At 39.6% G+C, this 21,942-nt stretch overlaps 1 protein-coding gene across 2 annotated transcripts; it reads left to right on the top strand.

Moving 5' to 3' along the window:
• Window positions 1–14,817: 14,817 nt before the first annotated feature.
• Window positions 14,818–21,274, top strand: GTF3C6 (general transcription factor IIIC subunit 6). Of its 2 annotated transcripts, none has more exons than XM_059469416.1 (6): window positions 14,818–14,888; window positions 15,834–15,914; window positions 18,181–18,244; window positions 18,777–18,821; window positions 18,959–19,069; window positions 20,634–21,274. In XM_059469416.1, exons 1-6 carry the CDS (start codon window positions 14,823–14,825, stop codon window positions 20,927–20,929), a joined length of 663 nt encoding a protein of 220 aa, XP_059325399.1. In that variant the 5' UTR covers window positions 14,818–14,822; the 3' UTR covers window positions 20,930–21,274. The 2 variants fall into 2 exon arrangements, with proteins under 2 accessions (XP_059325399.1, XP_059325398.1); XM_059469415.1 differs by having other exon boundaries at window positions 18,956–19,069.
• The last annotated feature ends 668 nt before the right edge of the window (window positions 21,275–21,942 follow it).

Here is a 21,942-nt window from a genome sequence, read left to right as displayed (position 1 = left end):
CACAGAATTGTTTGGATTGGAAGGAACCTTAAAGATCATCTGATTCCAACCCCCCTGCCATGGGTAGGGACACCTTCCAGTAGACTGACTTGCTCAAAGCTCCTTCTGGCCTGCCCTTGAACACTACTAGGGATGGGGCATGCTCAGCATCTCTGGGCAACCTGTCCCAGTGTCTCACCACCCTCACAGGAAAGAATTTCTTCCTAATACCTAATCTGCACCTTTGCTCATTCCGTTTAAAGCAATTCCCCATGTCCTATCACTACATGATCTTGTAAATAGTCTCTCCCTATCTTTCTGATGGGCTCCTTTCAGGTACTGGAGGGCTGAAAGCCTTCTCTTTTCGAAAAGAGTAAATCCAAATTTTCTCAGCCTTGCCTCACAGGAGAGATGACACATCACTAATTAACTTGGTGTTCTTCCTCTGGGCTTGCTCCAGCAGCTCCATGTCCTTCCTGTGCTGGGACCCCAGAGCTGATGCAGCCCTGCAGGTGGGGTCTCACCAGGGCAGAGGGGCAGAATCCCCTCCCTTGCCCTGTTGGCCAATCTGCTTTGGATGCAGCCCAGGGCACGTTTGGCTTTCTGGGCTGTGAGTGCACATAGCCAGCTCATGTCCAGCCTCTCACCCACCAGCAGCCCAGAGGCATTTTGGGACTCTCCATGTCCCAGCCTGGCTTGCTAGGACACAGGTCCAGCACCTCATTATGTTAAACCTCATGAGATTCCCACAGACCCATTTCTCAGGCTTGTCCAGGTCCCTCTGGATTGCATCCTATCCTTCAGGTGTGTCAACTGCACTACTCAGGTTTGTGTCACCTGCAGTTTTGCAGAGGGTGCACTAAATCTCTTTATCTATGTCATTAAAGAAGATACTAAATTACACTGATCCCAATATGGACATCCAATATTGCCCTCTGCATTAGAAAGGTGTGAAGTTCTGGCTTGAGTTTGCAAGGTAGCCAGAGAAATAGAACTTTCAACTCTTATTTCCTCTAGAAATGGACTTCTGGGTCCACAGTCTAATTTCCTTCTTCAATTTCATTGCCTTACTTCATGGGCAAAAGTAAGTATTTGGTACTTGTTTTACACTATTAGAACTGCGGCACCAACAAAGCCTTAGAGATACAAGATAAAACCAGCCTAGCATTGAACAGAGTTGAAAGTTCCAGTTACAGGACTAAGTTTCAGCTTCCTCTCTGTGTGGACAGGAGTAACACAGATGTAACAGAACAAGACAAAATGTTCCAAATCCATTGTTCTTGTTTAGAACTTGGAGCAATTTGATGCCTCTTCATTATCTGCTTCTTCCAGAAGAGGCACTGGCCTCTGTGCCTGCCAGAGATTATTTATTGAAACAAACCATATGCCAGCTCCATCAACACACCAGCCACTGTAGCTTTACAGCCATCTCCAGTCCCTAAATTTGGACTTGTGTCTTTCAAAGAGGAACTTGCTAAGTACCTGTCAGCTTCACTAGATTCATTTTTAACTGCACTGGCCTTAAAAGTTAGGAAATATTCAGCCAAATACAAGGTCAGATTTCAAATACAAGGTTAGAATCCAAGCTATAAAAAGGTAGATTAAACTAAAGGATTATTTCTTAGCTGCTGTGATATTTTGCAGCCAGAACCCCTAACAGCCCAGGCAGCAATAACACATGTATTCCATTCTATTTCAGGATGAAACTTAAATCTAACCAGAGGGCCTAAGCCCTTGAGGGGTGTTGTCTAATGATAACTCTATCCAAACTCTTTGTTTTTGTTTGAAAGCTTCTCTCCTGTTTTTATTTCATGATGCTGTTCTAAAGCTGAGATAGTGCTGTTGCATTATCTTAGAGGAGAGGGAAGAATATGTATTTATTCAATTATTGAAATATCCTCAATACAATATCCTGCAAGACATGTCATCAAGTCTACTTATTGTATGTTCGCTTGATTAGGCTTGGAGTCTTGGGCTCCTTTTAGGATGCATTTTTCCTAAAGCCACATTATCAGCTGCATTATAGATAGGATGCTCTATCCAAACATCTCTCTCACAGCCCAAAATTTGCCAATTCTAAGGGTTCTTACAGACATGTATTTTTCAGATAGTGCAGAAGTTATTTTTTCATCTTATTCGGTTCTCTAAAATTTAATTGTTTCTAATTCTCAAATCTTAAAATCTTATTTAGAGTGAAAATCTGACATAAAACCAAAAGTGTTGATGAAGTTGCTGATTTAAATAAAGGCCTGATTTATTTATTCCCCTAAACTGTTGTGAAATATGAGGGGGCTTAGAGGAAAAGGACAGAAAAATAAGAAAATTACTCATTCCCCTTACAGAAGGTCTATTTTTCCTAGTGTGCTGTAGTGAAAGCTGGCAAATATAACAAGAAGGTAAAGCTGCAAAGGCTTCAGGGTGTAATTGCTGAGGCTACAATGCCTACAACTGACGGATACTGAGCAGGAAGCTGATGGGGCTAGTAAAAGCAGTAAAGCAAACAGACAAACAGCCAGTGTTGTAATTGTCTGTGCTCTTGATTAACACTGGTTTTATTGTTAGTATTTCATTGGTTCAGCTGTGCCTGCACTGGTTTTAGGCAGATAATCAACTGCAAATTCACAGGTTTTAATGTTCTAGTTTTAAGCACGGTAAGAAGTTTACTTGTAGTACTCTGTTGTTAAGTGCCATGACATGAAAAAGCTGAACAGTTTATATTTGTGCCTTTCAGTTCTTCCATTTAGTGTGCTGCTACATAACAGAAAGATATATTTCCTGATTACCTGCTCTCTTAGCATTGTAATCTCTTAAATACTTCATTCCTGAAATATTTGAACTATGCAGACCACCCAGAAGGGCTCAGCAGAGAAGTTTCAAACCAGTAAATTTCTCTTCAACTGCTCATGTTACTATGTCAAGCAGTTGGTAAGAAATTAATCAACTACTCGAAAGAGCTATCCAGTTTGATTTTTCACAAAGAGAATAGTCCAGAGACACACAGAAATCATATTTAAACCAGCTTTGATAAAACTCTCTTAACTCATTTTTAAAGAATTGTAATTCTAGCTATTCTTACTGAATTTGGGTGACTGCCATCTCATTGAGCCACTGCTCAAGTTCTTGCAATAGTCAAGGTGAATTAATAGACAAAAAAATAGATGGTTACAGAAACAGATGTTCAGTCCATACTGAATATCTCAAAATATTCATTGTTTTTCAGTTTCTGTGATGGCAACTCAAGAAATTTTTACAATCTCTGTATTCCATGTGTAATACACATTTTAGATACAAAGTAAATACACACTGGTATATCTTTATATATATAATTATGGAAAACTATAAATCACACCTAAAAACCAAGCAATTCTAGACTACCATTTTTGTAGCAGTAACTCAAGTTTTATTGTTTTGGAGCCCTTTATTTTCAAGATTGTTTTAAACTCCATAGGCACTTTGAATTTTTTGAACGCTCTACCTGCAAATCTAACCAAATTGTACTCTAGCAGTAGAGCATGAGCTCTGAAACAGTGTGCTGGGAAATTGCTGCAGTTCCAGGAGCCATACATCCCATACAATTTCTTCATGGACCTCTAGCCATCCCCAGAAAGATACGTTTTAATGCGTTCTGGGGTGAAATGGGAAGATTTTAAGTCAGGCCTTTTTGTAGATGCTGGATTATTCCTTCTGCTTCCTCAGGGACCTTATTGGAATCAGTGGAATGGTTATGTTTGTATTGTATGCTGAGGAGAATAGAAATGTCACATGCATCTCCTCCTTAAAAGGATGTTCTGTTCCATACAAAAAAAAAAAATCCATTCAGGATTTTACTGTAGTGATAAGCAGCCTGATTCAAATTACATTGGATTTAATACACTTAAGTCTAATGTGATCTGAAACCACACAGGAAGACAGACAGCTGTCTCTTTAAATGCTTCAAGGACCAAGTGGGAAGGAGACATGACCTATGGGTCTTCTTGAGACCTGGGCTGCCAGTGGGTCATGAGGACTGCATGCAGGAATGGAAGTGTTTACTCTTTTCACAGTCCTGTAAACCAGTTATACAGTGTGGAAATTATGGTATTTACTTCATTTCACAGAGGCACCAGTGGCAACTTGAATGTTAGAAAAGGTGGTAACATGGAGAGGCTGAGTGCAATGATCCTTCATTGGTAGTTGCCCTAAATGCACAGTATTATGATTATGAGGATTCTTTTCATGAGACAATCTTAAGGTTACATAAGAATATATATATATATTTACATTCTAAATCAGGTTGAGAGATTTGAACTACTCACTCTCTTCTGAGTGAAAAAAATAAAAAAAAGGGGAAAAAAAGATGCACTTTGGGAATTCCAGAGAAGCAGCAAAGCCAAGTAAATAAGTAAATGAATCATTTACTGCTGGTCACTTGGTATATCTGCTAATATGGGGGAAAGAGCTGATTGGAATAGCATAGAAGAAGGAAAGAGAGAAAATGATTTGTTGCTTCTAATCACAAATTCAGGGCTGTTGCCTGTTAATTCTGAGCTGATTAGAGAAACTGAAGGAGAAGGGAGATGTTGGCAGTGACCACTGCTCCTGTCAGCAATGCCAGATCTGGCCGTTCTGCAGCTCTTGCCAAGCACACAATCCCTTGCCCAGACTGGTCTAAGGCTGGTCTTTCCAGCAGTATCTTTCCATCTGGATTGCTCCCAAAATGAAGATGACAGAAGGGTATTTGTAATGCTTTGCCTTGCCTTTTCTGGTTTCCAGAGTGCTGCTGGCTGGATAAACCTAAAGGAACTGAAATAGTGCCAGTTACACATCATTATGTGCTTTAACACACTGAGTACAAGGGAGAGCAAGTCTAAAGTGTTACTCTAGCTTCTACAAGGGGAAAAACTCTCCTGCTTCCAAGGGACTGGGCATGATTTCATGCACAATGGAAGTGCACAATATTATATAACTAGGACTTACAGACAGAAAGTTTTGGGGTTTACCATAATACTTTCTGAAAAATTATCCTCTTCAAAAATAAATTATTTTTGTGTCTTAAAATTGGTACCTGGTGGTTTTTTCATAAGTACATATGTATCTAAATGGCAACATAAACTTCTATTTGTCTTGTTTGCAGGGGAATTCTTAGCCAATGATAGATGTTAATGATTGACCTTATGGCTAAGATGTTCAAGTCTGTCATTTGGATGTTATGTTCAATCCTTTAAGGAGGATAAAGCAAAAATATTGGATTAAAATACAGATATGACAGTACAAACTTAGGGGCATCTTCTCTCATCTCTTATAATTTTGATGTTCAATTACAGTATGAGGACCCTGGCAGATTAAGCAGTACTTAATAGCAATATTTTAAAAAATGGTCATGTAGCACATGTTCAGATGAATGTACTTTAGCATCAGTCACCATTCAATCAATAACCTTTTATTCAGTATAAGCTACTCAAAATGCAAAAACAGCAAAAAAATTATGAAATTAGTTACAAAAGAAGGTGTTATAAAGTGATGCACTGGGGACCTAGTACAAATAAAACACATGCTTGTAAGAGCAGAAGTAGGAACAGAAAGTCCTGAATTAATTATGTGTAAAGGGTATTTATGTGTTGCTACTGATTGTAAAAGATGATCCTTAGTGTAAACAACTTGCCTTCAGAATCTCCAGGAGAGCAAATAAAGAGAGCTAAAAAAGTCAATGCATCAGAATTCAATATTTTCCATTTTCACTACAGCCTTGTATGAAGTGCCTCAAGTCTATCTACCATTTGGAAATACCTATGAGAAAATATAAATTATTCTCCTGTAAGAGCAGATCTTTACGGAAAAAGAAAATAAAGATCACTTCAGCAGTAAGTGCTGCTGAGGCATTTTCAGACAGCTAATAACTCCCTCCAGAGCTGCCTAGGTCCAATTTGGAATTTGAGCTGACAATTGTAACTCCCTCTTGATTGGTTGCTGGGAAGAAAACATCTATGCTTCACTGCAAATGTAAGTAATAAAGGATAGCAAGGTCTTCAAGCCTTAAAGGTAATAGATCTTAGGTTTTTTATAAAAATCCCTGCCTGCTTTTCTAGGGAAAAAAAATCCCCAACAAATTAAAATTATTATTTTTTTTAAATAATCTGTCCTGATAAATGTTAGAAGTCAAAAGTGTACATTCATACATACTGAAAATATCATGAGCTTACTGCAAGCTAGATGAGACAATTGTCAGCAATGAGTTTATTTTCTTACATAAAAGTGAAAATTCCATTCACAGCAGCTATAACAGTATAGATAAACTCTTTCACACTTCATCTCCTGACCTGCATTTCTGACTAGCTTACAGAGACTGCCATTTCTTTGCTCTGTTCGTGCTTTGAGCCAGCTGGACATAAGTAAGATCAGCTTCTTTCCAGAAATCATGTGGCCACATTTGCACAGTCCTGAGCCCAAGCTAATGTATTCTGTTTCACAGCCAAACTTATTAACTCAGGCTCAGCAACACACAAATCAGAGCTACACAGCTGTTACACTGGCTGGCTCAGGGCACAGGCACAGTGAACCTGCCACTGTCTGCACCCATCCATGTGGATGTACCCTCAGATGACCCCAGGCACTGTGTGCTGTAACAAAAGCTAGTTTTAGGAATTGGTTCTCCAATTAATGGCATTTTAATTGCATAACTGGAAATGGAGTAATGAAATCTTACAGGATATGGTAATGGAAGTTTTTGTAAACATCACCACAACAGTGTGGTGCCTAAGCTGGTCTGTGAACTAACTTAAAAACCCAAACAAACAGATTCATGCAAATATAAAGCATTTTAAGAAATCCAACTGTCGTGGGAAAGATTATCATGTTGCATTTCTGTCCTTGTTTTCCAAACACATTATCTATAAAACAGTAAGGTGAGTCAGGAAGGAAGGACTACTGAAAAAATGTGGTAGCTGTGGCAGTGTCCTTCTTTCCGCTTTTTGCTTGGTGTTTCTGAATGATATTCTTTAGTCAGTGTAAATGGTAAGTGTGCTTCGGTATAGATTCAGGTCCTTCTTCACCACTCATTACTCTTCCTTCCTCTTGAAAATAAAGGCAAGACATGCAGTGAGTGGGTCAGGGCATCAGCTTTGCACACAACTCCTCAAAATTACTTTTCCAGTAGCTTTAAAGTCTTAAAAGTCACTCACAATATTTTTCAGTCTTCCTACAGAGAATTCCTAAAGAGTCTTTTCCAAGTTCTGATCCCTTTGTGAGTAAAAGTAGTAATTGTAGGCATACCAAATGTCATGATATGTTAAGTAACAATGGGGACTTCACAGGGGTTTCCTCCTGTTGGGTTTTTATCTGCTGTCATTTATCTACTCTGTTATACTCCTGTGCTTCTCTGTACAAGAGTCAGTGGAGTTAAATATCTGGAATTAGAAATAAAGCTGCTGAACACAATTTATTGCTCATAAAAGGTTTCACCTTTTGGGTCTAGCTCGCTCACTACACTGTGTGCAGCAGTGGCCACCAAGTGAAGAGCTCAAGTACATATGGTGTGCTCCCAGCTGTCAGCTCAGTTGTGTCCTTGGCCTGATAGGACTTGCCTGTGTTATTATTCCCAGTGGACCCCTCCTTCAAGTACTTGTCTAATCTCTCATTGAGTTCATAAAAATTTTTGCCTTTATAGACTTTGGAAATGAATGTAACAAGTTTGCTAGCTTTTTGGTTTGTTGTTCTGAACCAAATTTGAGAGCCTAGAACAGTCATACAGTGAGACAGATCAAAGATCCACCTAGCCAGTGCCCTTGTCACCTAAATCAGCCCACAGTGAATGCCTGGAAAAAGCAGCAGAACAGGCAGGACTAGCATGCAAAGCTATTTCCTCATTCCTCAGCAGTCTTTATCTCAGGAGTTCCTGACAGAGAATGGTTACATTTCACCTGCCCTTTTACTATCCAGTCATGTGTTACATCTCACAGTAGGCTTTCATTTTTAGAACCCAAAAAAAGTGAGGCATGGATGTTAGATGATGGTACTGTTACCATCATCTAACTTCCATGCCTCACTTTCCATCTTTGATTCTAAAGGGGCTTTTCTCAACAAATAATTTAGAAATATATTTCATATTTCAAATTTACATGAAAATACACTAATAGTCACCCTTCATTTTGGAAACAGACCATTTTATCCTAAGTTGTATCAGCAACTTATTCCTTGGCAGTTTAGTTTCTTTTAAGAGCCACAGTCCATTGTAATCTGTTATGCAAACAGATATTTTTTTTATGCAAGTGCATCAACTGCAAGTACAACAAGATCACTATTTCAGAATGGCTCTTCTATTAAAACAGTTTGAAATAGACCATGCACAATGGTGAAAAAAAATCAAGTCCAGGCTAAGAAGCCTAAAATTTTGGCACCAAAGATTTTAGTCTTATGACTCTGATCAATATGACATTCACCTACAGCCCTCAAGAGTACGCAGACAATCTTCTCTCCTTTGTTTTCTTTTACAGTGCCTGAGTTTCCATATCAGGAAATGTTTGCCACCATCTAGATATTACAGTCCTAGCAAGATATATTTCTTATTTAGAATTCATTTAAACTCTTATTTGTCTTAACATCCTTCGGTAGTGTAAAGGGCTATTTTCACTTTCTCTACATAATTTATACCTGGTGTTTATTCTCCTTCCCTCCAGAGTCTCATATGCACAGTATCACACTATCCCCATTTAAACTAGATTTTCTTAGTCTCCTTCTCTGGATTTGGGGGTTTGGATGTTTGTGGAGCAATACATTTTTAGTAATAAAGAAGATACACACATACAAATAACTGAGTCAATGTATCCTTCTGTTGGTTGTACAATTAGACTTATTTATGATACCAGGCTACTCCTCTCTATCCTACCTCACTTTTGGCACTTCTGCCCTTCTTCTTTAGTGATACAGAATGCATTTAAGATTTCACTCACACAATAGGAACTAACACTGAAAAAGCAACATTCTTACACCTTTTAGTAATATTGCAGTAAGAAAAAACAATACATATAGTATTGACCCTCAGGCTTCAGCAATATGATTCTTACTTTTCCTACTGTGTCAGAAACATTTCTGCAGGTCAGTGGGCATAACTACACAAGCACTAAACTAACAGGAATTCCAAATTGCTGCCAAGTTACACTTCAATAAAAGCCTACTGAATCAGGACTCTGATGCTTCTGATGCAGATTGATTAATAACTGATTTTTATTTCCTGCACTGCAAAGCACTCTGGCAGTTCTTGAGGTGTGTAAAAATTGCTTTTAACAGCACTTCACTAACAAGCAAAAGGTGTTCATGTAGATGGAAACCAAAACAAAATTCAATACAAATATTTCACTTCAATAAAAAGTAAGCCATGGGAACATTGATCAAAATCAGTGAATAAATATGAAATAGAAATAACTTTATGGTTTTACATAATTGTACACAAAAAAATTCCAAAGGTCATTTATATCAGTTTGTTTAAAATATGCTTTAAACAAATACTCTCCTATGAGGAAAAGCTAAGAGATTTGGGGCTGTTCAGCCTGGAAAAGAGAAAGTTCCAGAAGTACCTTTGAGCAGTATGTAAAGGGGGCTGCAAGAGAGCTGAAGACGGACTTTTTACAAGAGCATGAAGTGATAAGACCAGGGGGAATGGCTTTAAACTGAGAGAGGGCAAGTTTAGATTAGATATTAGGAAGAAATTCTTTCCTGTGAGGGTGGTTAGGCACTGGAACAGGTTGTCCAGAGAAGTTGTGGGTGCACAGTCCCTGGGAGTGTTCAAGGCCAGGCTGGAAGGGGCTCTGAGCAAGTCAGTCCAGTGCAAGGTGTCCCTGCCCATGGCAGGGGGATAGAACCAGGTAACCTTTAAGGTCCCTTCCAACCCAAGCCATTCTCTGATTCTATGAAATATGGAGAGGACAGCTGGGATTATATATGAGCTTAGCCCTGAATAATAATTATTCCTGGTGAATTTTGAAGTCAAGGGCTGTCAGCTGCTTTCAACCCAACAGGAGTAAGAATTTCTATCCTGGTATCTCAAATAACTGATGCCAGATTATCTGAGGTCCTGTAAAAGATCCCAAACTTTGACATTTCATAAATTAGCAAGTCAGCTCTATAGATAGACATCCCCTTCTGATCCAGCTGGATAACAAGTAATTTAATTTACTCCCTATCTGTTACCACCTGCTTCAGAAGATTGCCACCTGCCAAGTTTACTGAGAGGGATCCCTGTTTCAGAACTCCATGAAGGACACCATAGCAGTTCTCAGCTTTGCCACACCACTCTCCTCCTGACCTGTCACTCACAGACATGAAGATGCATCCCTTCCACATGTGGATACAGCACCAAGTTTCTTCAGGGTGCTCCCAAGGAAGGAGCATTTGAAGCTCTGAGCTGGCTGTGTGCAGGAGGCAGCATTGATAGCTTTTAAGAGCAAAGCTCTTTTTCCCTAATAAACAAAACAAAATGTGTCTCTTCAAGGACTTTTGCTGGACCCCCATCGAATAAGGCCCTGGAAGGAAGAGGGTGCCCAGGAAACATGAGGGAAGTCAGGCAAAAATGCCAGGAGACCTCTGTGGGTGAACAGGGAGCACCTCCAAACTCAAACACAGAAAGTAAGCATAAAGAAGGTGGCATAAAGGACAGATAACCTGTGAGGAATACAGACACACAGTTCAGGTACACCAGGATGAGGTCCCAAAAGTTAAAGCCCGGCTGGATGTCAAAGAAAACAAGAAGTGCTTCTGTAGGGGACAAACAAAAGACTGGGAAAAATGTGAGCCTACTGCTCCCCCTCCTCTTGCAACTATAAAATCTCACTCCATTATTTTAGACTAGACACAGTAAATAGAAGCAGCTCTGTACCCCTTACAGTACCTACCCTTCTTTTCTTTGTCTAATATCATTCCTATGATGTCCTTACAGAATGTTTAAGGAGTTCTGGAAAAGACAAAGGCACATGTGCAAAGGAAACAAACAGGTGGGAGTGGGGTTTTTTGTTTGTTTGTTTGTTTGGGGGTTATTTTTATCAAAACCTGTGAGCTGGTTTGGCTTGCAAATTCCTAACTGAAGAGGCTCAGCAATGTAGCTGCAGAGAAAAGGAAATCATCTTCTGTAATACTATCAGGAAATTGTCCTGGGGATGATTTACCTTGTGCAATCCCAGATACAGCCAGAAACACACACTAGTCTCTTACAAGCTTTCTCCTGCATCTCTCTGCACCTTACAATGCTGTATTATGGCATTTTGATGTTTCACATGGTAGCATTTTACTGAGAGTCTCTTCAGACATCCACAGGCAATCACCTTTTGTCAAATCATTGCTTTTAGCTACATTTCCAACTGAAAATAAGCCTAGGAACTACAATGCCCTTCTCCCAAGGCTGTCAATTCAGCAAATAGCTCAGATATAAAGATTAAATATAAGTTGTGTGTGTATATTTGCACATATGATCTATTATAATTTTTTGAATGCTAAATCCTATGTTTTTTCACCACATAATACAAAAGGCTTTCAACCAGAGACACTCACAATCTAAACAGACAGAAAAGAACACAAGAGCTTAAACAAAGACTCTTATCTTACTCTGTGCTTTTATAAAACATTTAACCTTTTACTTAGATAGACTAGTGCCAGGGCCTCACAAAGAAAGTAATGTGTTCAGGAGGGAATGGAGAAAGGGCACCTCCCTTCTGCAAAAGGATTGAGAAGGAATTTCAAACATGAAAATAAAATCAAAATAAAATGGAAAATTGAGACAAAGTAGGAAGCCAGAATTTTTTCATTATGTGTTTCAGTGAACTTTCTGTGATTTCCTGTAATGTAACTTAACTGCAACAATGTTTATTTGCTAAATAGATAGTCCAAGCCTCTAATCTATGAGCTCCCACAAGTAAATTTTGCAAACTACATAAGATACATATTAATGTGCTTAAATTGGAGATGACCCACGAAAACCAGTGCGTCCATATCGCGTACGTCGATCTCAAACACGAGCATTTATTTTAAATTGACCATTTAGTTCTCCCTGACTCAGAATTACGTAAGAGCCACCAAGGAACTGGCCTCTGGCAGCACACACATATAAATCTGCTCAAGCACTGACAGGACTGTTAGCTGAGGCCTCAGAAACCCAAAATCTGGGTCCTCAAGACATATATTTCCATATTTATCTCATCAAGCAGTTCAATCTCACTGCAGATTCTGAGGACAGTCTCTTCTAAGAGATAAGTTGTCAAAATACTCCTGCCAGGATAGGAAAGAGCAAGGTAAACTACTAATGCCCACGGCAAATTTAGCCTGACAAGGCAATAATCTCTTCTAAAATACCTTTGGCACTAATGCACCAAAAATTTCCCATCATCCAACTGCATGCCCTGAATCCCCATAACTGGGAGACTGAGATGAACCCGGTCTACACGACACTTAGGCTGATTTAAAAGCAAATAAATGTTCTTCTTCCTTCACAGCAGTTCATGCCAGTCTATGATTTACACAGGCTGATCTGGCACACATTTACATTCCTGTGAGGTCTTTCTGTAGTTTTTAACCGTATCACTTCACCTCCCTCCAGCTATAAAAAGAGAATGATGGTATTAACGTAACATTACAGAGGCACTGTCAGTTATGACAATTAATTTTAAAAAATATTCAGAATAGAGAGTTGATTCTGCTTTATTGAGGTAGAGCCTTTTTTTAAAAACAACAAAAAATTTATTTAAAGTGGGGAAGACCTGGTGCAAAAAACTAAAGCTAAATACAGACAATGATACAAAACGCTATTTTGAAATATCTGATAATTAACACTTATAGAAAATCTAACATCTGTTCCACAGCTTTTATTCCCTGCAGTCAAAATTCAAGCCTTTGCAATTTGCCTGCTGAAAAGGTAACATGACCCAGCATCTTTTTCTGTATTTAGAACAAATCCAGATTTATGGGCTGTTTTTGCCACAGCAGTATACAATATTCCAAAACAAGCTCTAAGAAAAAGTAATTTAAAATGTGATGCTTAACAGAAAATGAGACAAAGCCTAAAGCCAAAGAAAAATCCTGCAAAACTTATTGACATTATTAAGATTTGTAATTTTTCTAGGAAAAGGAGAAATGCATTAGACCACAGCTATATGGACATAGATAAACACTTGATATGGTGAAATGCTGACATTTATGTCTATCTTATGGAAGTTAAGGAGAGGCTGGAAGAAAATGACAGCAATTTCTCTTGCAAACAGTTTTAAAATAACATTTTAATTAATTACTTCAATATAATGAGTTGAAAGACACCTTTGAGACAAAATAAGAAATATAGAATATATAAAGAAAATGGGGAAATTTAAAAAAAACAGGGTAAAACATAATTATGGAGTGCAACATTGTAGCAAAATGTGGAATATGACGTTTTCTCAAGGATGGGTGTTCTTTAATGTTTGATTTTTGTATACTTTCAAGCTTTGTCAACAAGATGGGAGATTTAGTCTGTGAAACAGACAGCAGCCCACAAGCTCTATGTGATGTGCAGGTGTTAGAAAGACAAATTACTAACTGGTAGAATTGTCTTGCTAAGCTTTAGGGCCTGGCAGGTTTCAGTGATCTCACACCCAGAGGGAGGTTAAAAAAGCTGGGGAGAAGGATGTACCATTCACAGCAGACACAAAGAATGTAGAATTTATGGGCCACAAGGACATTGGGCAGAACTTCTTCCCAAGATAAGGAAGAAACAAATAAACCTTACCCAGCAACTGTGCTGAGCCAGCTGTGACTGGGTAAAAGGGAATTCTGCAGGGGGAGAGCCCAACCACCACTCACAAATCACTGACCCAAAAACCCTTCAGCCCAAGAGAAGAGAAATACCGTGGGACTGATTAGCATGAGAAGAGAGAGAATCATTAACCAATAGAAGATAGAACACTAATTAATATATGACAACTATGAAACTTGTAGCCAATGAACACTAATTATTGTTTGCTGAAATGTATGAATAGTAAAAACTGTGATAGTTATTGTGCTTGATTTGTGGAATTCCACTGGGGACCCAGGCTTGCAGAACTCTAAAATAAAATAATCAATGTCTCTGTCACATGTGTAATTATTGGCTTATATTGTAATTATTGTTGCACACTGGGAAACAAATCCAATTTTTGTGGACAACAACATCCTGCCCTTGTAAATTAAGATGTTATCTCAGAAACCCTGGTCGGAAGGATGTATTTGATGGGGAGTATTTGAACCTGCCAAAATAACTAGAAAGCATCATGCAAAGGACACGAGTGGCAAAAACTAACTGCATATTTGATTATTCACTAAAAGCTTTCTAAACTAAAGGTCTGTACCAGAAGCAGGACATTGTTTGTGTTAATAAGATGTGTCTGTTACCCTTTTTTTTTTTTTTTAATAAAAGCGTGAGGGAAGGATGCCACTTTAGGGACTCCCATCTTCCAGTACCACATCTGCGATTCAAGAAAAACTCGCAGAGCGTTCGGGAGTGCCATAAAGCAGCTCGTGTTCTGGCTTTTCAGCGCTGAGGCGAGGCCAGGTTCGCTCAGTGCGCGGCGCGGCCCTGAGGGAGGCTCGGACCCCAGGGCGGCGCGGTGCTGAGGGAGGAACGGCGCTGAGGGAGGCGCAGTGCTGAGGGCGGAGCGGTGCTGGGGGCGGAGCGGTGCTGAGGGAGGCGCGGGGCTGAGGGTGGAACGGCGCTGAGGGCGGCGCGGCGCTGAGGGAGGCGCGGCCCCGAGGGCGGAGCGGCGCCGAAGGAGGAGCGGCACCGCCCCACTCCAGCCGCGGGGCCGCTCCGCTCTAAGATGGCGGCGCGGGCCCCACGTGGTGCGCGCTAAGGCGGGCGCGGGGCGGGCTCTGGCGACATGGCGGCAGCGGCGGTGGGCAGCGAGGGCGGGAGGAGCGACGGAGCTGAGGAGGACGAAGTGGAGGTTGGTGGATGCCGACACCGGGGCGATCCCCAACCCTGGGGAAGGGTCCGGCCCCCCGCGGGGCGTGGCCCGACCCCGCTCCGCCCGGCCGGAGGGGAGGCAGGGAGAGGGGCCGGCCGCGGACAGAGCGCGTTTCCCTGGGGTCGGAGGGTTTCTCAGTCCCCACAGCCGTGCTGTGGGGTTCTGGCTGTTCTTCCTCGGGCTTCCCCGAAAACGGCGTGCTTAGAGAGCGCACTTGCAGTTTATGTCTCTTCCTATTGCTATAAAATCACAGAATCAGAGAAGGATTTGGGTTGCAAGGGCCTTTAAAAGTCATCTGGTTCCAAACCCCTGCCATGGGTAGCGACACCTTCCACTAGACCAGGTTGCTTAAAGCGTCATCCAGCCTGGCCTTGGACTTGCAAGGATGAGGCATCCACAAATTCTCTGGGCAATCTGTTCCAGTGCCACACCTCTCCCCTCAGTAAAAAAAAAATAATTCATTAATGAAAATTTCAGTATCTAATCTAAACCCACTCTCGATTTAAATCTCTTACTCCTTGTCCTGTCACTACAGGCCCTTGTAAAAAGTCCCTCTCCAGCTCTCTTGTAGGCCCTCTTTAGGTACTGGAGGGTGGTGTAGGATCCCCCCAGAGCCATACTGATGCTCGTTTTCCAGGGGTGAAAAAAGTGCTCCCCCATTGCTCGCTGGGAAGAAAAGACCAGGAAATTTGGGTGTGAAACAGGTGTCTCATGGAATAGTGAGTCACGAAATTTCCCTGGGTATTACAAGAGTTCTGTCTCTTGACAAAATGCAGCATAAACTCCACTTTGGGGTCTGCTTGTCCTGAAAGGCTGTGTCTTTGTATGCTGTTCTTATTGGTAAAGATTGATTTCAGGGAGGCCTTTTCCCCCCTGAGTTCTGTCATATCTGTTATAGCTGTATATGATCAACTTTTCTTGTAGGAGCAACTGGTCATGGTTGAGCTATCAGGAATTATTGATTCAGACTTCCTAGAAAAATGTGAAAACAAGTGCAAGATTTTGGTGAGTGATTACAGCACAATAGGAAAGGGGTAAGTTATTACGGATGTGAACAAGGGAGTGAGGCTGCTTCTAAATTTTTTGATGTAATAACATTAGATCAAATCTTTGATAGAGAATTATGTATGCTGTGCTTGGCTGCATGCTGTGGGCTCTCAGAAACAGCATAAAGTCTTTGAATATATTATTGCATAAATATAAGGAAACTTTTTCAGAAGAATATATATAAGCTTGGACCAGTATCTACTCTGATTTCAAGTTCTAAGTTAATTTTTCTTTAAATTATGTATTGCACATGTTAAAAAAACCCATAAATGTTAATCACACTTATTCGAATAACTGGAAAACAGCAGACAGGTAAAGCAGAATATTTAAGTTTTGCACTGTATTTACAATGGGGCTTTTTGCAGATGTGTCCTGGCAAGTTCAAGTTTTGTAAAGGATAACTGGGTATTAAGCTTTTCATGAACAGTTTTGGATGTTTCCTTCACTGGAAGGTTGTTGTAAGAAGCTGGTTTCCCTGTCCTGTTCCTTTTGAGTTTTTTAATCACTTTATGTGTATAGGACAGATTTTATTTGCCCTTCAAAACTTATGTAGGCTATGAGAGTTGTATGGATAGTATTTGCAAATCAGCAGCACTTGTACTTTCTCAAAGTAGACCTTTATTATAGGCTGAAAAGATGGGAGAGAACATCTGAGTGTGCTACTGATCACAATAGATGGGTGGTAGTCAATTCTGAATGTCTCAGAAGTAGAAATACAATCAAAATTCATGAAATATTCATCCTTAGATGGATATGCAGGTTTCCCCCCTTGCGCTGATCTAATTCTCTTGAAATGTTACATGTATCATTCATACTGATGGCTGAATGGCTGCAGATGCTGCAGTGCTGGTGGGATTCTTTCAGATGTTGTGCTTTGTGATTCCCTTGTAATGTTACTAGTAAAAGCTTAAAGTATCCATGCTGTGTCCTACTTGTATCCATGTCTACCTGAGTTCACTCCGCAGAGTAAGCTTTCCTTGAGACTTTTCCTAAGAGACAGCTGTTGTTAACACTTTAATTAAAGTGTCTGCTCTGTGTTACTGTGTTTAGCAAGTTTTCTGTGTCGCTGGTGGCATCAGGGGAAGACAGTCTCCAAGTCTGCATAGTCCACAAAGGAATGCAAATCAGCCAAAGAAATAAAATTTTGACTGTAAAACCCCTATAATGCTATTGTTTAGTACTGATGTGTTATTGATTGCATTTATTTCTTGTAGAAGGAAAAAACCCACAAAAATATGTTCTGTGTGATAGCTTAGTGTTATTTGTGTTCTCAATTTATGCAGAAGAAAGGGAATCCCAGAGCTTAAATCTTGTTGATTTTGTATTTTTGAAACACAGAAATATATAAGAGGAAAATTGTACAAATTCATATTAACCTGTGTGATATTCTGTATTTTATGCAATTTACCATGTAATGCCTTATCTTCAAAACCTTTAGCAAGCGCTTGTCTTCATGTCCTGAATAATTCTGATGTTCACAAGGTACTATTCAAAGACATTTTGCTTTAATTAGTGTCTTCTGTTCAGACATTGATTTTTATCAAAATACAGTATGTAGATATATATTATATAAGAAAAATGGGATGCTAGCTTGTGTATTTGGAAAACCTGTGCTCTAGAGGAAGGAAATGAGCTGACAGAAGTGCTTCCTTACTCTTCCACTCCTTGTTTAAAAAAATATAAGGTAGCAACAATTTCCAGCCCCTTCACAACAGAGACACACAGTAATCACAGAAGCTTCTGTGACCTGCAGTGGCACTTCTGGTGCTGATGTAATGCCTTATGCTGGACTTCTTCGCCCTGTCTGAAGAAGTTATTTTAAAGTTATTCCACTTTCTAGAACTTGTATTAGTTGAAGCTTAGAAAATAACATAATCTTCATGCAAACACCTAAATTTTTGTTAATTTGAAATGGAGGTTACATTAATTTCCTAGAGGAAGTAACAGTACTTTAACTTAAATAGACTATTGGCTGCCATTTGATCTGAACTTGTTTTAATATACTAGAGCATATTCTATACTGTTCTGTACTAGGTTTTATTATGATTACTAAAAGAGTATAATCTGGGGTTTTTTTGTATTTAATATACTTAAAGAACCATGTGTGATGAGGAATTGATATAATCTAAATTCTGCTATGTCTGTCTTTGCTGGTCTTACAGTGAGAAATGCACCTGGGCTAATACAGACCTGACATTATGCAATTTTTTCCTTCTTTACATAGGGAATAGAGACAGAGAGGCCCATTTTACAAGTGGACAGATATGTATTTGCAGGAGAATATGAAGGTAGGAAAACTTATGTGAATCCAATCTCTCCCTTTTCACGTGACCCAAGGAACTTCCTTAACATCAGGTGGTGTTGTGCAGTTGGTCCTGTGAGATGCCGTAGTTGTGGGCAGTTGTATAACACCATGTAGAGCAGCAGCAGTCTGAGCTCACTGCTGAGTTAGCCTTGCATCCGTGGTACTTCTAGGGAAAGTATGTGTGGAAGCTGACTGGGGTGCATCAGCCAGTATTACTGCAGACAAAAATGTGGGATATAAAATGCCTTCAAGTGCTGCTGTCTCCTGTGTGAGCAGGACTGGCATGTCATTTGCTCTATGGTGACAACACTGGTCTGGGAGAAAATGGTCTGGGACCCTCCTTTGTAGTGATCCCAATGACTGTGACACTCCTGCCTGCTCTGAGTTCCTGAACAGTGCTGTGCCTCTGTGAGGGGCTGGAAGTCAGGACATTCCCACAGCTGGCCCAGTTGATGCATTGCCTGCAGCTGATACAAATTAGTCTCTAAAACTTTCTCTTGCTTTGTTTTTCATAGATGCCTTGGGAACCTGTGTGGTTTTTGAAGAAAACACAGAGCAAGGTAATTGTTGTGATTTGATGTTCTGTTTGTTTCAGTAGCTGGGGAGGTTAAAAATATTTATCTTGTTTCAGTTGCCAGTGGAATTCACTATAATGATTGAGGTTTGGGTATTGTTTTTTCTCCTCTCTTCTTAGTAGATGCAGAAGGCAACCAAAAAGTACAGCTGAAGTACAAATGCCACACAGTGAAGAAGTTGAACATGACACGGACCCTTCTGACAGAAAAGAAGGAAGGAGAAGAGCATGTTGGTGAGTGATTCTGCTCTTATGCATGTGGACATGAGTGGATTATGCTTAATCCACAAGGAGAGTCAGCCTTTATTAAGTGTTTGATTCAAGAGCATGCAGGAATTTAAAGGAACTTGCTTCTTTAGGCACCATATGTGTATATTTAAATTAAAAAGTTAAATACATTTCTGACCAGTGCTGCCTCCAGAAATCACTACTAGGAGATGAATACAAAGAAGTATAAGAGCAGGGAAAACATACACTGATGCTCCATCGTATATTCTTCTGTCATCTAGAAGTTTCAAAATCAGAGGTGCTGTTTAGTTGTTCTTTCTTGAATTTTTTTTTCCCTACTTCCATAATTTTTTCTAAGGACATTCTGAATCTCTGTAATTGTTGAAAAGAACTGAATTGCACTTAATGAATTTACAGTTAAATGGAAATGAATGCAAATTGCTTGCAAAGACGTACTTAGAAGTACCTATTTATATTGATTTTCATTCTGTAGGCAGAACTTGGGGTTCATATGTTTGCTTTATTTATTTTTTTGTACAGAAGTCAGAACTTTTACATAGCCAAATACCGAGTGTATTTGACTATGTAGTCAAATAGTATTATATATACTATATAGTATTACTATGTATAGCAGTATTCATTAGAACTGACCTACTGCTTTTTGCTTCTTTTTTTCACTCAAGTCAGTGTTACTGCTTCATATTTTAAGAATATATAGCCATTTTACCTTAAATATGAGCAGTCAGCAGGACACTGGCCATAGGAGGTATAAAATGAAATGTCAATTAGAATCTAACCAAATATCAGCATTCCTATCACCACCAAGTACCACTTCTCTCTGTAGAATTAATTATGTAATGTTAAACTGAAAGCATTATTTTGCTAGTCTAATATTAAATTGAGACTAGAGAGTATTTTGCTTAATACAAAGGCCTTTTTTATTCTGGAGCAGCAGTACTGCTAATAAGTACTGAAAACCACTTTGTTTCTGTACCCTGACAGGAATTTAACTTGTGCATACAGAGTAATTGTAACATCTTGAGAACTGACAACATGTACTGAGTAAAAATCAAAATGGGAGTGGAATCCCATTTCTATTTGGGGTTGGTTTCAACCTGTTGTTCCAAGTTATTGTTACACTTGAGTTAAAGAGAGTGCAAGAACTTGTGTACTATCTCTGTTGTCATTACTTATTGCCTGAAGATCTAATATTTAGGTGAACAAATATTCTGTTCTCTTCATTGCATTTGTGAAATATTTTCTCTGCATTTTGATTAATGTCTAAGTTATTTTAAGAGCCTGAGAGTGGCATCAGACACCTAAATACAACAGGAACTGCCACACTGGATCAGAGGAAAGATCTTTTTAGCCCTGCATTGTATTTTCTGACTATGAGAAGTAATAAATGGGCATGTGAAAAGTAATAGGAGAGGAATATGCACATCTTTCTATTCTAAGTGGTTCTTTTACTTCGATCTTGGTCTGGCTCAGCCTTAATAACAGTGAACTTAAGTTAAAAACTGCTGTTAACTCCTTTTGTCACTAATAGAATTTTCCTTCTTTACATCAGGTGGAGTAGAGTGGCTGCAGATCAAGGACAGAGATTTTTCCTACAGCAGGCTTAATATGATTTGTAGTTTTCTGCCTGAAAAGGATGATTCTGAGGAGTCAGCTCAGGCCCAAGATAAATTGACTGAAGAGTCAGAGGGAGAGGTGAGTGGCCAAGGCAATTCTAACATGAACTGTGACCTGGAAAAGCAGCCCAACTTGGAAATGGATGCCCCTGTTCCTTTGCCTGACAGCTCTGCTTCTGGGGCAGAGCAATCTCCTTCTGGAAATGCTGCCTTAGAGGATGTACCTCCATGATACTAAATCTGATCTTTTCAGGACTTCTTCACAGAATTAATGGGCCAACCTTTATAGACCATGACATGGTTTCCACCTGCTCTGAAAAAAGGATAGTGGAAAACAGACATTATGTTCTTGTGCATTGCTTTTGTGTTTGAATTATAATGGGAAGGGCTTTAATTGTTTTTTAAAATTACTGACTGGAAATGTATGTATCACTACCTCAAAACTGGACAAGTGGAAGTGGTTACATAATTAAAAGAAACTCCTAGCTTAGAAAAATGTTGATGTATTGTACAGTCTGAAACATTTTGTAAAAAGAAAGAAACACCATTGTTTAAAATAAAGACCTGAATTTTTCAACTATGGCTTCACCTTGTGTGTCGTATTCAGCCACATACTCTGTCTGCTCTTGTAATGCAGTTATTGAAAGAGAACAAATCAAGTAAGTGTGGCTTATTGAATGCTCCTCAAATTGCTTAGTTTAGATTCTTTCTAGTGTCCTTTGTCTCCTTGAAGGAGTTTAGAAATCTTCCATGTGGGAAGGGACTTTAGGGGGTCTCTCATCTAGCTTCCGATGTAAAATAGGATCAACACTGAAATTCAGGGCAAGCTGGTCAGGGCTTTTCCACTCAGGCCTTGAAAACCTCTGCAAACGTGTCAGCAAATTAAATCCATGTCTTAAAGAGGCATCTGTCACACTGCTTCCCCCATTTTCTGTATAATACAATGCGTGTTATACAAAAGGAAATGCGGTCACCTCGTTTTTCTTTTTCCTCACAGTAACTTCTTATCTCTAATCTTCCTCTTTGGCATTTTCCTGAAGGGTTTTATGCTTAAGATCCTGTACCCATGCATCAGTGGTTCCCAGACTAGTCCATGTGATTGTATTCTGCTGCCTAGCTAGTCTGTGGGTTGATACTGCTACATCATTTGTTCTGCCACACACCGTTCTGTATCACAGTTGAGTGTGTGGTGCACTCGGGATAATGTTTTCAAAAGCACAATTTTAAAACAGAAGACATTTTCTC

The sequence above is a fragment of the Ammospiza nelsoni genome, chromosome 3 (assembly GCF_027579445.1).
Source record: "Ammospiza nelsoni isolate bAmmNel1 chromosome 3, bAmmNel1.pri, whole genome shotgun sequence".
NCBI classification, from domain to species: Eukaryota; Metazoa; Chordata; class Aves; order Passeriformes; family Passerellidae; genus Ammospiza; species Ammospiza nelsoni.
Note: the sequence above shows the minus strand (reverse complement) of the source record. Positions and strands in the feature narration are given on the sequence as shown.